This window comes from Ursus americanus, chromosome 2 (genome assembly GCF_024610735.1).
Source record: "Ursus americanus isolate L20-20 chromosome 2, mUrsAme1.1.p, whole genome shotgun sequence".
NCBI lineage: Eukaryota > Metazoa > Chordata > Mammalia > Carnivora > Ursidae > Ursus > Ursus americanus.
Genome location: NC_142128.1, coordinates 91267518 through 91289730, shown reverse-complemented (window position 1 = coordinate 91289730; position 22213 = coordinate 91267518). Strand labels below are relative to the sequence as shown.

The following is a 22213-nucleotide window of genomic DNA, read 5'->3' as shown; positions in this document are numbered from 1 at the left end:
TCTGGCAGCTCTGTGTGGTCATGTGACCAAAGTATGCCTAAAGGGATGCTATGGAAAAAATGTGTGCCCCTCCAGTCTGTGCCCTTATCGAAAAATGTACATCATTTTCCAGTAGAAAGAAACAGAGTTTTTTTGAAAAATAACTGATTTTAGGGTTGGGGTAGGAGAAGTGCAAGATGAACCTGACCATTTGCTAACCAGAAGGTAAGGAAATGCTCTAAGAGTGGCAGGGGTATGTTAAAAGGACACAGGAATCAGCTGAAAGGGCTCTCCCTGGCCAAATCTGGGATAATATGAGCAATGAAATAAGTAATCAGAGTAAAGAAAATATAACGCAGAGAATAAAAAGTAAGAATACATGAATCAGTTTGGATATAGACAATAAAATAATAAAGTGGGAGGAGGGGAAGGAAAATCTCTACTTTATAGTAGAATTCCATCTATCATCATGGTGTGATGGAATTAGAAAAATCACCATGTGACAGCCACCACTGTAGTAAGTGTTCCAGGCAGGACTCAACAATGGGGGCTCAACTAGCGGGTGAAAGTAGAAAACCAAGCTGGACATTTACATGTCTCAAAACATCTTCCCATAAGACACCTATCAATTACAAAGGGGACACCTATTTCAGTGGAGGAACCTGGCAGACCCCACCTTAACCAAATGATCCAAGGACACATCACTGACTTTGGGACAGTTGGATATCAAGTGCCTCCTGATAAGGTACGATGAGGACACACCACTTCTGCTGTATTTCTGCCCAAAATGCATAACCTAAATCTAGTTGTGTAGAAGCATCCGACAAACCCAAACTGAGGATGTTCTACAAAATAACTGACCTTCATTCTTCAAAAATGTCAGGGTCATGAAAGACAAAGACTGAAGAAGCGTCCCAGGCTTAAAGAGACTCAAAAGGCAGGACAATTGGATACAATGATTATACTGGATTGGATCCTGGATCAAGAAAACAATTTTTATTTTGCTATAAATGACATAAGAGAGACAAAGGACGGACTTTGAATACAGTTCATAAATTAGACAGTAGTATTATACCAATGTTAATTTCCTTATTTTGATCATTGTATTGAGGTTATGTAAGAATATATCCCAGTTTCAGGGAAATATGGAAGTTAGGGGAGACAAAAGGTAAAGAGGTAAATCGTGTCTTTGACTCTCAAATGTTTTAGAATATATATATATATATATATATATATAGGAAGAATGAATGATAAAGCCAATATGGTTAAATATTAACATTTGGAAAATGTGGATAAAGGTTTATTCCAGATTCTTTGTAATATTTTTGCAATTTTTCAGCAAGTCTGAAACAATTATAGAATCAAAAGGTTTTGTTTTTGTTTTTAAGGAATGGGCATGCACTTCCTCTGCCCTCATTTCTTCACTCTTCCCTCTGGCTGGGAGAGAGCCCTGGAGAGAGGCGGCCTGCACTGTGGGTGGTGGTGCTGCCCTACCAGCCCCAGGCGGCCTCTGTTATGTGAGAGGGAAATTATCTTCCAACTTGTTGAGCTACTTGCATTGGGTGGGAGAGCTCTTTGTTATAGCTACGTGCCCTGCATCTAACTCATCCAGGTTAGAGGATGGAAAGGCTGGAGGAAGGTGGTCTCTTAGGAGCCTGTTGCATTGGTTTAGTTATTCCTGTTTAAGGCATGGAAGATGGGGTAATGGAGAGAGTTGGTGAAGATCACTCCTTTGAGGAGAATTAACAAAAGGAAATTAAGACTAGGAGAGCAATGAGAGCAGACAGCAGGGTCCTAGGAGCCTCTAGGAGACAGTTTGCTATTTAAGAAGCAGAGAAAAAAAATATCCAGGGGAGAAGAGAAATGTTTGGGGACAAGGGGATTTTCTGGTGACCCCTAATTCACACCACAATGAATGTACCACCTCTGTGTATCGCTGGTCTCGATTCCAAGGGCAGAGAGTGGGGCTACTTGTGGTTTTGCGTAAAGAAGGGCAGGGAACTCTGAACCCATCTAGACTGAGGTGGGGATTATTAAAGACTACTTAGTAAGGTATGCAAGAGAATCTTTAAAATGATAATAATGACAACGGTAATGACAGCTAACATTTATTGAGTCCTCATTGTGTCCTTGGGACTTAGTCAAAATTCTTCACACATATTCGCTCCTTTAATCCTCACCATAACCATATTATTCTTCTTTTAGAGATGAGTAAACCGAGGCAGGAAAAGGTTAAGTCAAAGATCACTTGCAAGTAGCAGACACAAACTTCAGATACAGGCAACCTGACATCTGGACACACCCTCACACTTCTGGGGCAACTCCTCCATCCCATCTCTCCTGTCCTCCTTCTTTCCTTCCAATAACATTCAATGCCAACACAGGTAAGCTGAAACATATCAGCTCCTTCCGCTGTGTTGTAGATCTGCATTCTAGAACCTACTTCAGGCAGGGCAGAAGTGGGGTAGAGGGTAGAAAGGACAGTGAGTGTCAGCCATGACCCATTGGAATAGCTCTGGTTCACAGAAAGAATTAAGGTCTGTCCATCTGATGGCAGAAGAGGAAAGGGCAGCAGGAAAGGACCACCACTGTGCCTTCCTGGTGATGGAGCTCTTCTGGGGCTGGTGTGGGGGAGGCTTCTGGAAAGGGGTGGGCCAGAGCAGGCAGCGAAGTTGAATGCCCCGGACCTACTGTTCTTGCTCCTGGAGTCCTCAGAGCCCTGCCATTCAGAGCTGTGAATTGATGGAAGGAGGAGATGGGAGGTTGCAGGAGGTTCCGTCCCTGAGGGTCTCTGCTCATTTCTTTCTGTGCCAAAGGTCTTCTCCTATTTAAAAAATGGTAGGCAATTAAGCCCCAGGGTGCCTGAGATGGAAAAAAGAGAAAGAGACTTTATAAAATCTCTTTCAAACCCAAAGACCAGCTCCTGGCCAGGAGACATGCAAACTCTTTTAATAACCTTATTCTGGATCCACTTAAATGGAAACAGTCTCCAGTATTTTTAGCTGCTGCGTAATGGATGTAAAAAAGACAGGGGAAATGTGTACGGTTTTTCTTTCCTTGTTAGAATTAAGAAGGAATTGCTCATTATCTCTTAACTGAGTCTCTGCCGGGAAGAAGGAAACACCCAAGAGTCCCCATTGGCTCCTCCTCTGGCCTGGACTGGATTTAAACCAGGGAGGGAAGCTGAGGAGGGGAGAGAAGGCGGAACGGGAGCAGCACCGAGTTCTGCAGCCCAAGGGGCCCAGTTTCTGGGTGGCAGCAGTGTTGGAAGTGGTGCCCAGCAGCCTCTGAGGTAAGAGCCCCAGTCTCTGAAGGCTTTACCTGCGACAGGGAGGAAGGTAGCCAGGTGGAAATGAGCTCCTGAGCCTGAAAATCCAGGCAGTGTAACCAGTGTCCTATCACCTCTAGCGGGAGGGAAAACCTAATTAGGAAATATTCCCCAGGACCCAAGTACCATGTCCTTAGCCAGCAATATACTCGATACACTGGTGGGACTGAGTGCAATCATCTTACCTGGCCACACTCAGTCTGTGTTGTAGGAAATTTCTGCCTGGCATAATAACAGATTTTTACATACGCTGTTTCCTTCAAGTTTGGCATGTCCTTCTCAGCACTATTTCTTTGTTGGCTTTTTAAAATTATTATTACAATGTCAAAGTCCTCTTTTTTTTGGCTAATTTTTCTTACATCTCACTTTTTAAAAAAATCCTAAAATGAAACTTTGATTTTAAATGTGATCAGGAAATTGTTCTAACTTTCCCCTTTTCTGGATTTTGCATATCCAAGTAAGATGATGTTTACAAATGCACTTGAAAAGCTTTGAAATGTTTTCAAACATTTGATTTTATAGGTTTTGTTTTTTATTAGTGAGAGAATAACTTCTTTCCCCAAAACTCCCATGCCATGACCCTTGTAATGCCTCAAGAACACCCATTTGGAAACATTTCAAGAAATGATGTGGTGGACTAGTTCTCTTTATTCACTTATCTATTTATTTTTGTGGTTGGGAGACAGTTGAGGAAATGGAGAGAGAAAGAATGAGTGAGAATAGTCACCTAAAAGCACGAAACTGGAGTTGCTGATATAAGCATTTAAAAAAGAACAAATTCTAATGTGAAAATAACAAACTAGATTAGCCACAGTGCCTAATGTCCATGGGTTCTTCAAGAAGTCAGAGTATCACCAAGCAGCAGATGACACCTGCCTAACCAGGACTGTAGACTGGTGGCTGGCTGAGCACAGGATCTGCATGGGAAGAATTGGTGGGTTTTGGCATTTAGGTGTTTGTTAGAGACTCAGAGTCAAGGTGATGATGCTGGGAGACAGACTCTGGAGCAATAGAAAGTATTAACATCAGTTACCATTTTTCCCAGGGGAGGAGGGAACACCCCCACTCCCCCAAACCAGACATTCTTTCATGCAACTTTGAGTTCTGCCATATCCCCAAGTTTGTGGCTATAGCTGAGTTTTTAAGGAAGGAAAATTGGGCAGGATGACTTCAGATCATCTGTGGCTTCTGGTTTCTATTCCAGCACCATTCTGTGGTTTGAAATGTAGGGTAGACTGGGGTCTGCTACCGAGAAGATGCCTGTAGAAATCATGCCAGTGGAAACTCTTGTCCATCCTCTGCTCATTCCAGAGCCTTGGCTCCTGTAGGATCTGGATCCAGACATGAGATCATGGTTTAGGTTCTGGAGCAGCATCTGGAGCCACCAGTCTCTGAACTGATGACGCTAAGATCTCAAGCCTGGTCCCTGAACGGGCAGGGGCTTTGTAGGGTTTCACCACAGTAGACACACCACGAATGTCAACCAGCCACCATCTGAGTATGTGCTGTTGGTCTCAAGGAGAGCCCCAGAGAGTGAGGATGGGACCCAGCCTCTCTGGAAGAAGGCTGGAATTTTAAAATTATTTCAATATGTGGAAAACCACACGTTAAACCACATCATACATCTCTCTTCATTGTCATCCAGCTGAAACAGAGTTTGTCATCAGAAGCCCCCCACACCTGTGTGTCTAAAGTGGTGCTTTAAAGTCATTCTAGAGTTTGGGTGTGTGGTTGGATGTGGGGGAGGCAGGTCCTGAATGTATACCCTTGTGCCCATCTTGTCTTCTCACTGTGCATGAGCCCGTGTATTCCCATGAAAGCAAAAGGAAGGGCTTTTTGTAAGAAGGGGCTTCCTTCCCATGGTGTAAATGGACATCTTTGCCTGATGCTCAGGAAAAGCTTTAAAGGAGCTTAGCACAGAGCCTGGCGCATCATAAGAGCTGAGAAAATGGGAACTATCACCCATTTGAGGCCCCATAAGGTAGATTAATATTTGGTTGATGGAACAAAACCACCACACCAGCTTGACCAGCCACTGAAAGGTGATTGAGTGCTGAGGCTGGATCAGAAACACCACGTGTCAGCTTTTCTAGCTTGTGGTGTGTGGGCAGATGTGGTGGAAAGAGCTCTTCAGGAAAAGGGGCCTTGCATGGCGGTATGAGTCATCTACAAGGACTTCTTGGGCTCTCACTGGGTGTGGTCCACTAGACCTAGAAGAGGGGAGACCGAATGATGCCTGGAATGCCCCCATATTAAGCCTTATCACACGAAGCCAATTTTTCATTCTCACCCACACTTGGTGTCTCATATCCTATATGGTACTCCTGTGTGGAGAGTTCAGTGTCACAGGGACCAGATATGAGAGTGTCCGTATGTGTTCAGTTTGTCTGGAGTGTGACCTAGCTGTGCACTGTCTTGTGCCTCTCACACGCTTGCGTTAGTACAAGAGAAACAGATCCAGAGGTGAAATCAGTAGGCTGAGGGATCCCGCCCAGCACGAGTTCAGCCAGGCACCCAAGAACTTACTCTCCTGGACCAAGTACTTGGGTCAGAAGACCCTGGGGTCACCCAGGGCCCGGGTTGTTGATCACTGGCTGAATATTCCCAAGAGAGTTTGGGGAAGGAGTGATAAATTTGCCTGGTGACATTTGTGACATCAGTGCATCCCTAGCCACCATCTGCCCCACTTTCATAGTTCGATGATGTCCACGCTGTCATTTGGGGGCAGAATATTAAAAAATATCTTTTTAACTCTACTGGAAATGGATGATACGATTTTTCTAAAACCCAAAGCAGTGCTCTCACTTGCTTGTGGTTAATTGTAAAGGCAGGATGAGGTAATAGGGGAACGAAAGAAAGCCCTGAATTTAAGTAGAAAGATCTGTAATGGTGGCTAGAAGTTGGCTGCCACTCTCTTCGTTGGACGTAGCATCTTTTATTTCTGACCAGGGTGCGTGTCCTTCTTTGGGGAAAATGCGGTGACGTGGAGACCATCTGCCCAAGATGGAAGAGGGCGATCTGGGACTCAGGGTCCATCCTTCTCCTCTGGCCCGGCCTTGGTTGACATCTGCCCTACAGACAGAAGTCTTGGTCTGCTTTGTGTTTCTTGGGAAGGCACTTCTCCACATCTCATGAGAAGCGAGCAGGATTTAACCTCCTTGTTGGGGGAAAAACGAATTATCTTTCTAGGAGATCATCCTCAGCCCTGCTCAGAGGAAGTGCAGGCATAGGATTTAGTTATTGAGAAATTCATACTGAATAGTGCACCCACTAAGCCTTGAGTTTCCTATTTTCAGCTGAACCCCTCTCTTAAATATGATAGGCAGGAGGATGTTGGTTTCTTTTTCACACTTAGTAGTCTTCTCACTGGCTTTTTTTATTTGGGACAGTACGTATAGCAGAGAGATGAAGAACACAGAAAAGGACAGGGGACAGACCTGGTGTTTGGTCTCAGCTCTGCTGCTTATTAGCTGTATGCCCTCGGGCAAGCTACTTAACCTCTCTGAACGCCTGTAATAGTGGATGATATCAATGGACTCCCAGGATTTTGAAGACTAAGTGAGAATAACATTTATAAAGTGCCTGGCACAGTCCCCATCATCTAATAAACACATACGTGAGAAACCTAGGTGCTCTTATCACTTAATACCCAAAATATTACCATGGTCAGGATTGGGCTCTGAGACCGGAGGCACAGAGGGGATCGACATATTCACGGCCACTGCCATGCCCGAGATGACAGGGATGTCTAGGTGAGGAACACACATACAGATCTTGGAGCTATCAGTGTGTGCCCGGAAATTGAAGCCACAGGGGTGGATATGGTCATGAAGAGAGAACGAATAGAGCACGGATGTAGAGCCCTGGGACATCAATGTGTCTCTCGGGGCGGAACCAGGGGCACCCTCCGCCCAGCTGATCATCAGCACACACTTCAAAAAGCCTTTCTCGAAAAAGCAATGCCAGGCAGCCTTTGTCCTGAGTCTTCCTATGCCTCTGCCCCCCACCTCCCCACGTTCCCTACTGTCCCTCCTGCAGTCAGAATTAAAGACAAGGTCAGAGTCAATGAGACTGATTCTCCGGGACACCTGGTTTCCTGTGGTTTCCTGCAGGCACATTCCGTGCCTGTAACCGCCCTTTGTCTCGCGCATTCCTCAGCCTTTACTAAATGATTCCTCAACAGAAAAATCATCCCCGTTCGGAAAGTTATCCTGCATTTTCCTGGGTGACATTTGCTGCCCTGTCCGCCCCCTCCCCACTCTGATGGAGTTCTGTGTGTGGTCAGACGGCTGCGCGAATGAACCACGTTGGTGAGCTCATCCCTTCCCTTGCTCTGACTCCAGGCAAGTCTCTCCTGCCACGTGTTGGAAGGAAAGCCAGCAGGCTTCTCTGCTCGCTCATTACACTTGACAGAAGCGCTAGGTCGAGGAGGCCTCCCCCACCCCGTCTTCTTTCGAACAATCACCCTGCCCAGGGAAATCTGAGCTCAACTCGGGGAATCCAAGAGGCTGCAATTAGCGAGGACATCTTGTTACAAGCGACAGGCAGCAGAAGGATGGGCGACACTGAGGGCTCCTATGAGGGCTTCTGGGGTTTCTCATATTCCAGGCTTCCAAAAACAAACACTGAGACTGGGCTTCGCGCAGCCTTGCTGCGGTTTATGGCAGCAGTCTGTGGCTGTTTTGCATTCGTGCAGAACTTCTTCAAAAAGCCATCTGTACTCCATTTGCGTCTCAGAAGAGAGGGAGCCATAGGGTGGGGGCGGGGTTTGGTTGGCAGGAGTGGGCAGAGAAGCCCGAGCCTGCTATCCTCGCTCCACCGTTGCCTGTTGCCTGGGAAGGCGATTTGGGACAGTGGAAACTCCATACAAAGAGGTCGCCTTTGAGACCAGTGTGTGTGGCTATTTGGGGCGACAGAAGTGCTGGGGGGTGGTTAAGGGCTCAGTTGGTGGACACTGTGTAGATGGGTTGGAGTTTGCAGCCTGGCACTTTTCTTCCCTTGAGTCTCCGTTCCCGCCTTGGGGAAGAACAGAGCTATGCGTGTGACTGTGTTATCATGGGGTTGGACTTTTGAGGACAGCAATTGTGAAATATCATTATTTTTACCCTATACCTGCCTTCCACCTCGCTTTACCGCCCCCCCTCCCCCACTACTCTGACAAAAATCCCAAGCAGATTCCAGAGCTTCCTGGTCACTGTTGGTATTGGAAGAGAACCCTTTTGTGAAGGGCAGGTCCCTCCCAAGAGGACAGCCTCAGTCTTCTATCCCGGCCCGTGTTTTCTTCCCACCCAGCTCAGGCCTGACACCGGGATCTGCCGGGGAGCAGCGGGACAGGGGCCCTGGTGGGCCTGGTGCCTTCCGTCCCCCACTGCCTCTCCCACCTTGCCCGGCTGCTTCTGGCTTCCGCAGGTTGCTGACTGAGGCAGGGAGGGGAGTCAGAAGGGAAGGGGAAAGGTATTTTTATCTAGTTAGAGCTATTATAGTTCCTTCTAGTTATCGGATGCCCTCGCTGCCGTCGCTGATCCCAGTGTTGGCTCCGCCCCTCCCTCTTGTGGGAATCTGTTGTGGGTTTTTCAGACAGTCTGCATTCTACCCCCCTGGGTTGCCCACTGGGGAAGCATACTACTGCTGAGCCATGGGGCCGCACCTCAGCTCTGGCCCCCAGCTGCCTTATATATGTGGCATAGACTTGACCTATGGCAGGACTTCCATATTCTTGTCTCCCCAAACTCTGGGGCGCAGGTGTCTCCCACCATAGTCTCTCTCCAATCTCTGCTATGCCCGGCAAACTCCCACCTCTGAATTCCTCTGAGCAAGAGGCAGGTACTGGTCTCTTTGCCCTCCACCTTCTATTCAAACCAACCTACTCCCAGAAAAGCTTCAGGAAAGCATCTCTCTTTAGAATGTGTGGGTGCTTATTACCCACTGTCCAAATCCCATGACAAGAAATGGCTCACTGACCATTCCGTTACATCTGCAAGGTGTTGAGCTCAGTTCCTGGGACATAGTAAGCGCTCAGAAAACCTGAGCTATTATAATTTTTTAAAAAAAGATTGATCTATCTATATATCTATCTATCTATTGTGCGTGAGCGGTGGGGAGGGGCAGAGGGGGAGGGAGAAGGAGAGAATCTCAAGCAGACTCCGCACTGAGTGTGGAGCCTGACTCGGGACTCCTTCTCATGACCCTGAGATCATGACCTGAGCTGAAATCAAGAGTCAGACACTTAACTGACCGAGCCCTCCAGGCGCCCCAGTTATTATCATCAATAATGCATGCTTCAGGTTATAGGAAGAGCTAAGAAGAAGTGAGTGGGGCAAAGGGGTAATCCTAGGAAGAACTCTCCTTTGGTGCTGCACGGTTTAGTTCGGAGCGGTAGCACATCCCTTGGGTAAAACACCCAGGGCGTCTGCCCGAAGGAGGGAATGACATAGGGAAGGTATGTACTGAACTCATGTGTTATTTGTGGCAGAAGGTCATACCGGTGTACAGCCAGCACAGGCTTGCAATCAGACGGACCTAGTTTTGAAACCTGACTATGCCACTTAACTAGTTGGACAATGCCTGGTAAGTGACTTTGCCTTGCACCTCTGGTCGCTCACCCAGGATAAGCAGAGCAGCACTAATCTCACTTAGCAGCGATGAAGATGGATTACGAGCGTTAACGCACCTGACCAATGCCTCGCACAAAGCAGCAACTTGATAAATAACAGGTAGTATTATTACATTATTATCGTTATCCTTAATAATAATTCTGCCAGGGACCTTCATCCTCCACTTCTTCATACTAAATAAACGACGACTCTTAGAAATTAAAGATTTTAGCAGGTATTAGAACTGGGTTCAGTGATGCTTTCTTCCTTTTCTGACCAACAGAGTTATCTGCTCAGGTCAACTCCTTTGATGGTGTTCTGCTGACTGACTGCCGAGTCGGAAGAGAGGCAGCACCAGATGAGGGCCTATGGAGGCTTCCAGGATGTTGGCAATGTTCTAGTTCTTAAGCTGGGTGGTGGTTCCATGGCTGTTGCCTTTATAACAATTTGTTAAAATGATACCATTTTTCTCGTATGCTCTTTTCAGTTTAAATATCACCCTTCACAATAAAAAATATGAGAAAGAAAAGGAAGGCATGCTCAGTAGTTGATTAAAATAAAAACCTCAAGCATTTATTGAGCACTTACTGTGTGCTTGGCGTGGTACAAAGTGCTCTCCACGTATAACGTGGCGAAGCAGGTGTGACCATTCCCACTTGACGAGAGGAGGCTGACGCCATGATAAGCAGCCCTCGCAAGGCTAGACAGCTAGGACCTGACTTGTCTTTCCAGCACACCGTCACTGCCTCTCACAGCGGGGAGGTCTCTATGGGCAGCTGTTCTGTAGGTGGTGCTGATGGGGTGGTAATATTAAGGGTGTGGTATAGATGAGGGACGGGGGGAATCGAAGCCCGGTCACAGTAGGCCCTTCATAAGAGACAGTTGTTATCCTTGTTATTATAAGTCAGGTGAGTATAGAATTAGAGGTGAAGAAGGGGGTCTCCTAGGTAGTGAACAGTGTAAGCAAAGACAGGAGGCAGGAATGGACAATGTGTGAGAAGGGACAAAAATTTTGGTTTGGATCTTCAGGACCTACAGGATGAAATATTTCTGCTGGTTTCTCGGCTTCCTGTGGGCTTCTAGAATCCATTCAAAAGGCCAGTTTCCATCAGCAAATCTCCATGGCTCGTTTTTTGTATCTTTTCTGGATACAGGTCTCCTAGAGAGTCTGCCCCCTGTCTCTGCAAGGATGGGTCTCCAGGGGACATTCTGCTTCCCCCTGGGGATCCTATTTGGCTCTGTGCTCTTGGTGGCGTCAGCCCCAGCCACTCTCGAACCTCACGGCTGCAGCGACAAGGAGCAACAGGTCACTGTCAGCCATACCTACAAGATTGACGTGCCCAAGTCCGCTCTGGTCCAGGTGGAGACTGACCCTCAGCCCCTGAGTGATGACGGGGCCTCGCTCCTGGCCCTGGGGGAGGCTGAGGAACAGAACATCATCTTCAGGCACAACATCCGCCTGCAGACGCCGCAGAAGGACTGTGAGCTGGCTGGCAGCGTCCAAGACCTCCTGGCCCGGGTGAAGAAGCTGGAGGAGGAGATGGCGGAGATGAAGGAGAAGTGTGATGTCCAGCGTTGCTGCCAAGGAGCTGCTGGTGAGCTTGCCACCTGGTAGTCATTCAACAAACCATGAACGGGCACCTGCTACGTGCCCGGTGCTCCTGTGAGTCTGGTGGGCTCCTGCCTCACTCTCGGGGCGGGCGGGGGCCTCGTCCTTGGCATTAGCTCCAGGCAGTATCTGCAAGCCCCAGTAGAGAGGGACCGGCAACTCTTAGAGGGAGTCTGGACTCCTGGGTTTACGCTTCTGGGTGGTTTGACCTGTGGGAATCTCCACGGGAAGGGGAAGCAGTGGGAAGAGAAGAAAGAGGGTTGGCCTTGGAGCTAGATGGAACTGGGTACAAATGCCAGTTTCATCACTACTTAGTGGTAGGACTCTGGGTAAATTCCTGGAGTTTTCTCAATTAAAAAGGTTTTCCCAAACCGTCCAATTAGGATAATTCTATGAGGACTATAAATGCTGTACAGAAGTTTCCTGGCCCTTAGCAGATATTTAGCAAAGCTGATCCAAGTCATAACGAGGGTGTGTTGGCATCCTTTTCCATGCTGGAGGAAGTGCTATGGTTGAGAGCATCTCCTCTGCACCAGACAGACAGCTGGGCACCAGGGTCACTGCCATGAATGGCATGGCCCGGACTGCGCCGAGGAGCCTCCAGGGCAAAGACTTCTAGGAAGGAAAGAGGGTGTTCCAGGAAGCAGGAGCTGGGCTGCTGACCTGCCAGGGCCTCCAACTGCCTCTTGCTGCCTGGGGTTACAGAGGGGAGCCTGGGGGAATCCCTTTTCCCACCCTTTAACCCCAGACTGTGCCTGGGCTATTTGGTAGTTTCTGCTGGCCCACTTTTCCAGGATTCATTTTGGGCTCATTTCCCAAGAACCCAGCCTTGCTAAGGTCCAGCTACCTCCCAGCCAGCCTGGATCTCACCTGCCTGGCAGCTGGAGCCCTGCCCCTGAGCATATGCCGACGCCCAGGCTGGAGCCGTGCACGCGCTTTCAGCGTTTCCTCCATTTAGAGCGGAGGGAACCAGAATTCACCTGAGCTCTTGGATGAGAAGGGAAATGGAAGGGGCTTCACGTGGCTTTAGGAGCGTAAAAGGCGCACACGTCTATAGCTGTCGCAGGTCAGCGTCTGACCCAGGTTGGAAAGGGCAGACCCCTGTCTTCGTCCTGGGCCTTGCCCTCCTCCAAAGAACGTGCCATGCGGGCCCAGGACCGGCCAGCCAGCTTGCGCTGGTCTCCAGGGAAGGAGAGGCCCGCTCGCCTGCCCTCACCCCCAGCCCGCTTTCCTCTTGCCCGCAGGCGGCAGCCACCACTGCAGCGGCCACGGGACCTTCTCGCCGGAGACGTGCACCTGTCGCTGCGAGCAGGGCTGGGAGGGCGCCGCGTGCGAGCGGCCCGCCTGTCCTGGAGCGTGCAGTGGCCACGGGCGCTGCACCGCCGGCCGCTGCGAGTGCGAGCCGCCGTACGTGGGCGCCGACTGCGCCTACCCCGCCTGCCCCGACGACTGCAGCGGGCACGGCGTGTGCGTGCGCGGCGTGTGCCAGTGCCACGACGACTTCACGTCCGAGGACTGCAGCGAGCGCCGCTGCCCCGGCGACTGCAGCGGCCACGGCTTCTGCGACACGGGCGAGTGCTACTGCGAGGAGGGCTTCCGAGGCCTCGACTGCGCCCAGGGTGAGAGAGCCGAGGGGCCGACGGCCTCCTTTCCCTGCCCGCGCCGGCACCATTTAGCCACCATGACACCCGGCCTGCGCAGGGACTCGGCCTCTAGCGCACCTCGGAAGCCCAGCGGGGCTTGTGAAACACAGATGGCCGGGTCAGCCTGAGTGCCCGAGGCAGGGGGTGTGGGGTGGGGCCCGAGGACTGGCATTAATAACCAGCTGCAGGTGATCCTGGTGCCGCTGGTTTGAGAACCGGCGGTCTTCTGGGATCTGATGGCGCTGTGTGTGTGTGTGTGTGTCTAGGGGTGTCCGAGTCGGTGTTAACTCCCCACCACGTAACTTCCGGCGGGAGCGGGGTGGTGGCTGGTCCAGAGTGGTGCTCCACGCAGGCGCCCCGTGCTCTAACCTGCAGCAGTGCTCAGGATATGGTAGGTGCGCGGTGACCCCAGGTTGGTTATGCATTTTCACCCTTTTCCTCACCCTCTCCACCCCTCTTCCTGTTCTGCACACAGTGGTGGCTCCCCAGGGCCTGCAGCTGCTCAAGAGCACCGAGGAGTCCCTGCTGGTGAGCTGGGAGCCCTCCAGCGAGGTGGATCACTACCTCCTCAGCTACTACCCTCTGGGGCAGGAGCTCTCTGGGAAGCAGGTCCAAGTGCCCAAGGAGCAGCACACCTACGAGATCGTCGGTTTGCAGCCTGCAACCAAGTACATAGTCACGCTACGCAACGTGAAGAAAGAGGTTTCCAGCAGCCCACAGCATCTACTTGCCACCACAGGTGAGGAAGCAGTGGGATGCCTCAGGTTTCCCAAGAGAGGCCCCATTTTAATGTTCTCTTCCATTGTCCCCACAAATACCCTTCCAGTACCCAGAACATTGCTCTCCTTTGGGGTTGAAGAACATAGCGGCTGCAAGCCTGGTTTCTGGAGAAAAATCCCTCGACTTCTCTCAGCTCCCCAAAGTCAGTGATAGAGTCTGCTGGATTGGGGCTCAAGGGGTCTTGTCCGCCCCTGAGATTGGGAAGGTCTGATTGCCCGGCAGCCACACACAAGCAGCCAAGGAGTGCACCTGTACACGCAGGCCCTCCCTGAGCCTTTGAGGCCACTCAGCAAGTTGGAGTTGGGATGGGTGAAGATTTGCTGAAGCCCCCTGTATCAGATTCATCTTAGCAGGAAAGATAGAGAGAGCGAACAGCATAACTGAAGACAGTTGAGTGAAGAGGCATGGGTGGTAGGATTTGGCTGGTGAAACACTCTAGGACTAGCATCAGCAGGGATGTGCCCGTTCTGAAGGGGCAGGGATGGAAATTGGTAGTGGGACCCAAACAGAGCCGTAGGAGAGGGCTGCCCGAGGAGGCGCGATGTGTAGAGAGGCAGGCGGTCCACCATGACCTCACCAGAAGGGAGGGAAGGAGATCGGTTACCTAAACTCTCTATCCTCCTCTCTGGTCTTCTGGTAACTCACTGGCTGAACGTAACAAGAAGCCAGAGGGCAAGGGGATTGGACTCACACAATTCATAGAGGTCACAATCCGGAATACACAGCAGGATGGAGGATGGATGTGGAGGGACAGAGGGACAAAGTCTCCAGTGTACCACCAAATGTTACCAAAATGTTTGGGAAGACAAGCCTCACTGCTTACTGGTTAGAAATTCTTGTTTTCTCATGAAAGTTCTTAAAGCAGTTTAGATCTTCAAGAGCTTGGAGAAACCTAGTGATTTGAGCGATTCTGATCCACTCATTCACTCATCTTATTTTACTGACCATCTACTGTGTACCAGGCACTGTTCTAGATGCTGATAAACATCAGCTGCCTCCACCCTTCACTAAACTCCTGGGGAGAGATCCAGGGAGACCCAGATGGATGGGCTTTTGGGCACATCATTGTCTCTGCAGAAACATCAGTCTGCCTGTCCCGTTCGGTAGTGGGGATAGGGATGGCTCCATGTTGGAAAGGGCCACGAGGGACCTGTCATCCTGGGAATCCAATCTGTGATTGCCTTTCTCAACCCCCTCCAGCTGTAGACCCCTCGGGACGGCTCTGGAGTCGAGCAGGTTGGGTTTTTTGGCTGTTGGAGTGCGGGACAACACATCACAGTGCTCTAATAAGAGCATTAGAAAGGACTGGGATGGCATTGGGGCTTGTGTTGGGTGATTTGGGGGAAGTCGAAGGCAGCAGGGGTTTGCTTTGGCTTGCATGCTGTCGTCAAGGGGAGTTAACTCCATGACGGGTAACTTAGTGAACCTCATCTAGAAAGAGCAGACTAGAGGGAGGCTAAAGGCGTCATCAGTGAAGAAGGGGTAGCCGCTCATACTGTTTTTGTGTGTGTGTTTTTAAAGATTTTATTTATTTATTAACACAAGCAGGGGGAGTGGGAGAGGAAGAAGCAGGCTCTTAGTGGAGGAGCCTGATGTAGGGCTCGATCCCAGAACGCTGGGATCACGCCCTGAGCCGGAGGCAGACGTCTAACGACTGCGCCACCCAGGCGCCCCTGTTTCTGTGGTTTGGACAGTGTTCTTGTTTTTGCCTGTATTCAGACATGATTACAGAATGGCCTTGCTTTGTCTTCAGCCATCATGGCCACACAGGGGCCTGTCTGATGTTGATGTTCTGTGAAATCGTTTATGCTCAATGGGACTGCACCCAAGCTAACCTGTAAGAGCCAGACCAGCTCCCCCCTGTTGGGCTGCTTTTCTCTTTCTCCCCTTTTTTGTCTGTGGCTGCCTCTGCCTTTAGACAGGCCAGTGCCCAAAGCCTCCCAACGAAGAGCAGAGACATCTGTTCTGAAAGTCTTAGTAACCCCTTTTGGTTTCTGCTCTAGGGACTTGTGAAATCTTGCAACTGTGAAGCTTGTCTTTCTGTCTAATCTGATTCATGTTAAACCCATTCTATTTGTTCCTCAGGGGAGACTTGGTCCGAGAGATACTTATCCTCATAATAATCTTGAATATTTTCATTAAGTCTCTGCTTTTTCATTTGTGAGCTATATAGGACCCTTCTGTGATCCTTGAGTCACTTTCATTACTGACCTCTTGACCTGTTCCCGCCAGGAATTCCCATCTTTGAAGGAAGAACCTGAAGGCTGGCAGATGGAAGCCAGTAGGTGGGAGGAAATTCTTCAGAGAAAGGCTCTTTGAGTTTTTTTGTTCATAACAGAGTGAATCAGAAACATTCAGACCTGAGGGACCTTAAGAGCACCGAGTTCACCCCCTGCCTAATGCACAATTTCTCTTTCCCATGTCCTTGACAAGTGGTCAGTCAGCCTAGGGAACCCCTAGGGAGCACGACCAAGGCGGTGAAGGTGGGCATATGACCAAGGAAGGGGCAAGGCTGAGAGCCTAGGGGCTTGTCTTCAAACTTCAGGTCAGATGACATCCATTGGGTATGGCCATTGGATAAGGCCATTGGAATGCACCATGCTCTCAAAGATCCAGTCTCCTCCCCAGCCACCACCCAAAAGTTCTTCCCTTGGAGGCATATCAGCGATCCATTCTTTTGCATAAATCATTATAATTTCATTTTTTTCCAAGCGGAGGGTAAACATTTAGCCATTAATATTTGACTATGAATAAATGGGTACAATAACACTCCTTGCAGGCTGGAGGGTTGGGCAGCTGAGGTCACCGGGTCTCAGCTGTGGTAGAAGTTGCAGGAAAGATACATAGAAGGACCAAGTTAAAATTCACCTATTTTATAGTTTGCCTAGGGTTAGTCTTCATAGGAGAATCTGAGCGGCAAGGAAGGAGCTGTAATTTGGGGGATGGAGGAAGAGACTGGTTGTATTATCAGTATTTTACTTCAGAAAATTTCAAATGCATTTCCCACACTTTACATGGGAGAAGCTGAGCTTCTCCTTCTGGGATTGAGTCTTTGAGGGCAGCGTTCTGCAGCTAAAGGGTGTGTTTCATTCAGGGCAGCCTGACCCCTGGGTCTGGCGGTTTGGATGGCTAGTTGAAGAGGTGTGGTCCAGGGCTTGGCCCAATGGTGGCTTGGACTGGGAGAGCAGCATGGCATCTGATGGGATGGGATGGGAGAGAGGAGGCTTTCCCAGAAGATAGTCTGTCCTCCGTGGATAATGTGAGAGCCAACAGTTTATTTGCTACTTTGGTAGTTTTAAGACACCTGTTAAGGATTGTGTCCTGGGCCGAAGCATGATCTCAATGGGTCAAGAAAGGGCACTGACCTGGTAGCCAGTGGCCTGCTCCCGACCTACCTGAGCTCTGCTCCTCACTGCTTTCTCCTGGCTTCCCTGACCCCTGCCCTAGATCTTGCTGTGCTCGGCACCGCGTGGGTGACGGATGAGACTGAGAACTCGCTTGATGTGGAGTGGGAGAACCCCCCGACCGAGGTGGACTACTACAAGCTGCAGTATGGCCCCCTGACAGGGCAGGAGGTGGCTGAGGTCACCGTGCCCAAGAGCAATGACCCCAAGAGCCGATATGACATCACCGGTAAGAGCCAACACTGGGGATGTGGGAAGTTTGCTGTGGACGCTGAGGTGGGGACTGTGTGCATAGAGGGTCCTGGAGCCCTAGGAGTTGCTTGAACTCTGACCCTGGAAACTCCCAGACAAGAGCCCAGTCTGTAGGCCTGCAGACAGTGCTCTAGCATCCCAGAACTGGAATCTCAGTGCACCTGCACAGATTATAGGCTCAATGTCTTCTTGAAAGCCCTGTCTGTGTCTCAGGGTGGATTTTGGAACAGACATTCCTTTTGGAAGAACTGTGTGCATGTGTGTGTGTGTGTGTGTGTGTGTGTGTGTGTGTGTGTGTGAAAGAGAGAGAGAGAGAGAGAGAGAGGGAGAGAGACTGGTTTATTTGGAATGCTGCATGGAAGGAGTGATGCTGGGAGTCCTGGGTGGGGAGGTCCTTGTCCCAACTGACCAAGTTAATCTGCTGAGAGCTGGAAATCTGATGGCCGCTAAGGAGACAGGGCCATGCACGGCTGGATCACATTTTGTGACTCCTGAAGCTTAGAGAATTTTTAGCGCTTTCTTTAAGGAAAATAATGCACAATCCTGAATACCCAAGTGAATACCCTTGGAGGTGGCGCACGCAGGGGAGGGGGACTGAGGCTTACTAATTCCTCTGCTGTCCACTCTGTGAGCTCCATCTTGGAAGGACATCTTGCAGAACGGAGAGCAGCGAGTGTGCCTCCCATATGCTGTTTCTGCCCGTACTTTGCCACAGTCTGGGTATCTGTGCCACAAAGAACAGTCATTCTTACTGCTGCTACAGAGAAATAACAAACGAAAAAAGGCAAAGCAAAGAAGAAAATAATGGAATACAATGAGGCTAATTATTACAATGAGGCAAAAAGAAACTTTTGAGGGAAAAAGATTGTTGGGGGGCAGAAAACCACTTGAGCTATAAATAAAATTGGGAAATCAGTGCCTGGCAGCCCAACAAAGGAGCTCTGTTACCTTCACCTCATCCACTCTGGCCCCCTACACCCCCGTAAGCCCCTTGATGACGCCTCGTATTCCTCTGGCCCTGCCACGCTTTCTCTGCCTTAGATTGGTCTTCGGGTGAGAAGCACAGCCCCCCCCCACCCCCCCCGCATGAGGGAAATCCTGAGGGAGAGCAGGGTTGGGGGCGAGAGTCTGGAGTGCAACCTCACCGAGCCCTGGCTGCTTGTTGGCAGGTCTACAGCCCGGGACGGAATATAAGATCACCGTTGTTCCCATGAAAGGAGAACTGGAGGGCAAGCCGATTCTCCTGAATGGCAGGACAGGTAGGAGCCATTTAGAGGCACTATGAACATTTCTCAAGTTTGCTTTCTGATATTTTTCTTGGCTGACTCCTCTCTGGATCAAAACTCTGGGATTTTTATGTAGAAAGATTCTCTTTGTGTACTGACATCTATTTTGTGAGGCAGGGGAGGGTAGGAAACTTTTCCTGTTGGAAATGTGTCTTACCATTGACAATCTCCCCCAGGATCTTGGAGTCAAGGGGAAAGGCCATTTCTGACATGTTTCTGCTTATTTTATTAGCTTTTATCACTGGATTATTTTTCTTCATTATTTTGGACCTAGGCACACAACTCCTTCTTATTACCTACCTAACACAGGTGATCTGTAATCTTTTTCTCATCATTCCTGTGTTTTTTCCTGATGATCACTTCAAGCACTCTGTTTTAAAATGTCAAAAGATTTTAAAGACTCTTACATGGGAGTAGTGGTATATTTAATAAATGTGGATTGCAAAAGGATATATAATGACAGATGTTATAAATCAGTAACATTGGACGATAGATTGGTAATTTATGAATCAGAAAAGAATTCGAAATCCCTGTGGTCATACATGGAAGATAGTCCACGTAGCTTTGAGTTTTGAGCCAATGCTTGAGTCCGTGTGGAAAGGTGCGTCTCTGCAATCGCTGTGCTCCTGCCAGCCGAAGTTGGGAACCGGGGAGATACACTGTAATGCCGCTGGGGAAAGGCTAATCCTTGAAGCTGGCCAAGAAGAGATCTTTGAATTTCGAGACGTCCTCGAAACGTGTTTTAGTTCTTTTCGATTCTGTCCTAGCAGGAGGTGGCCAGGGTGGAGAGATGGTGCAGGAATGGAATTCGCTATTTTGGTTGCCTAACAGATCGCGTGTCTGTAGTCTGAAAGCTAGAGTCAGACAGTTCTGAAGGGTAAGATAGAACTTCGTTTAAGAATGAGACAGTACAGGGGCGCCTGGGTGGCTCAGTCATTAAGCGTCTGCCTTCGGCTCAGGGCGTGATCCGCTGGGAGCCTGCTTCTTCCTCTCCCACTCCCCCTGCTTGTGTTCCCTCTCTCGCTGGCTGTCTCTCTGTCAAATGAAGAAATAAAATCTTAAAAAAAAAAAAAAAGAATGAGACAGGACAGACTGTGCAGCCTGCTTGAGTGGTGGACCGGTGAAAACTTTTAGTGGGGTGGAAGATGGCAAGGCCTTCCTTGGCTTTCTCCTTAGCTGTGAATTTAGGCATTTGCTACCTAAGCACTTCTCATAAGTGATCTCATTTAGTTCTCACCTTAACTGTGTGGTAGGTCCTACTATGATTTCTAAGACACATATAAAAAACCCCCCAAAACTGGGAAGTTAAACTCAGGATCGCCCAGCCAAGAAATGACGGAGCAGAGCTTTGAACCTAGGATATTCGCTTCGGTGGGCACACAACTATAGTGCCTCCCACTCTTAACCTTTTCACCCATTGTTTCTGGCTAATTCTCCTACTGTGTACCTCCTAACTAGAAAAATTTCTGCGACCCCTCATTGGTTTAGGACAATGCAGGACCCCTTATATCGTGGCCTCAGTGGACCCAACCATCCTGGGCTGTTGTTCTCCTCACTGCTACTTCCCAATGGGAAGCCTTCCTATTGCTGGACTCTTCTTGGGGTTCTCTCTTTCGTTTTCTTTTTCTTTCTTTCTTTCTTTCTTTCTTTCTTTCTTTCTTTCTTTCTTTCTTTCTGTAGACTCCACACCCAGCATGGAGCCCAGCACAGGGTTTGAACTCACGACCCTGAGATCTAGACCTGAGCTGAGATCAAGAGTCGGGTGCTTAACCAACTGAGCCACCCAAGTGCCCCTGTTCTTTGGATTTCTGAACAAAGAAGGCTTATCTCCACATTACAGGTTTGTTCATGTTACCCCAGCCTAGGAAACCCTGCACAGTAATCTCTAGCTATCCATTAATTCAATCGGGGATTCAATTAATTCAAGCTATCAATTAATTCAACAAAAATTAATTGCAGAGTACTGCTGAGCACTAGAGATGTGGTCCCTTTAGATTCTTCCAAAGATGAAAAGTCCTGGTCCTTGCCCTTCAGGGGCTCATAGCAATAAGATCACTCATCCTTCCAGGCTCAGCTCCAACCTCAGCCTCTCCACCGAGGCCTTCTGGGACCACATTAAATAGCAACCACTCTTCCTCTGAGTTTTTGGAGCATTTAATCACACGTGGCCTTGAATTGCTTGCTAACGTTTCAAGTATGTCATCCCAACTAGAATGTGAGCACTCAAGAAGTTTTTTTTATTGTCAATTATATTCTAAAAGCGGGATGGGATATTTTATTGGATAACAAATAAATTTGTGTCATGTGTCCAACGAACATAAAAAAAAAGACACAATCATTTCTGAGGTCAGGAAACACTCTCAAACCTGGTCAGACTGTTCATTCATTTAAGGGGGAAAAAAAAAAGAATCTCTCTTTTTTCCAAATATTCTGCATTGCCTGTGATGGAAAAAGACACTGGAATCTAAGAACAGCATAACCACTTGCAGGGAAAAAAATGCCACAGTTCAGGTATTTTCCATTTGACAAGTCATTCAGTGGAACTAATCCATGAAAGGGAAGGGGTCAATTGAAAATCCTCACCCTGTTAAGACCCTCGAAGTGCATTGAAGCGTCTTCCAGAAGCAGGTCAACTTCAGAGCAGCAAGCATCAGCCAGGCCGGTGTTTTCAGGGGGAAGGGCCCTGAACTTCGCCTTCGGACCCTCACAGCCACCCCACATCCAACGACAGGAAGGGCAGACCACTAACTAAGAGATGATGCTACCCCTTTGTCCTCAGTTTCTCCATCTGTAAAAGGAAAGGTTGGACTAAATAGAGCTCGAAGTCCCTCTCTTTTTTACATTATTATAAGTGTTTTCATAACTTCCACGATTCATGCTTTTCTGTGGCGGGTCCAGAACGCAGGGCTGCTCGCTTTGTTGTAATCCCGCCAGCCCCCACGTGCGGCAGAACATACAGCCTCCATATTCACGTGTTAATGATTTTCTTAGAACTTTTCCCTCTGACAGTGCCATGAAATAGCAGTTTTGCCTCTCTTTGGATCTTTTTCACTTTTTACTGCCTTCCAAACACACTGCTGCATTTGAAATGGCTCAGCCCCTAAAACTTTCCTTCTTAAACTCCTTCATGTTTCAAGATGAACTCCTGTCAACATTCAGAGCTCCTGCCTCACGCACAGCCGCCCACGCACACCCAGTGGCTGAAAAGTAATGATCTTCATCATTTGAGTACCAGCTGTATTCCAGGTACCCAGGGCTCCATCTACATTATCTTTGGTCCTGATAATAGCATTACAAGCACTATTATTCCCATTTTACAGGTGAGAAAATGGAAGCCCA

At 48.9% G+C, this 22213-nt stretch overlaps 1 protein-coding gene across 2 annotated transcripts in view; it reads left to right on the top strand.

The window, feature by feature from the left end:
• Positions 1-3150: 3150 nt before the first annotated feature.
• Positions 3151-22213, top strand: part of TNN (tenascin N) — a 60002-nt gene continuing 40939 nt past the window's right edge. The window contains exons 1-7 of one of the 2 annotated variants that reach the window (XM_087858697.1): positions 3170-3271; positions 9914-10020; positions 11055-11495; positions 12754-13128; positions 13628-13891; positions 17380-17565; positions 18758-18847. In XM_087858697.1, the coding sequence (XP_087714823.1) occupies positions 11090-11495; positions 12754-13128; positions 13628-13891; positions 17380-17565; positions 18758-18847 (1321 nt within the window). In that variant the 5' untranslated portion in view covers positions 3170-3271; positions 9914-10020; positions 11055-11089. Of the gene's footprint in view, positions 3272-9913; positions 10021-11054; positions 11496-12753; positions 13129-13627; positions 13892-17379; positions 17566-18757; positions 18848-22213 lie in introns of both variants that reach the window. The other variant, XM_087858694.1, reaches the window with a different exon arrangement.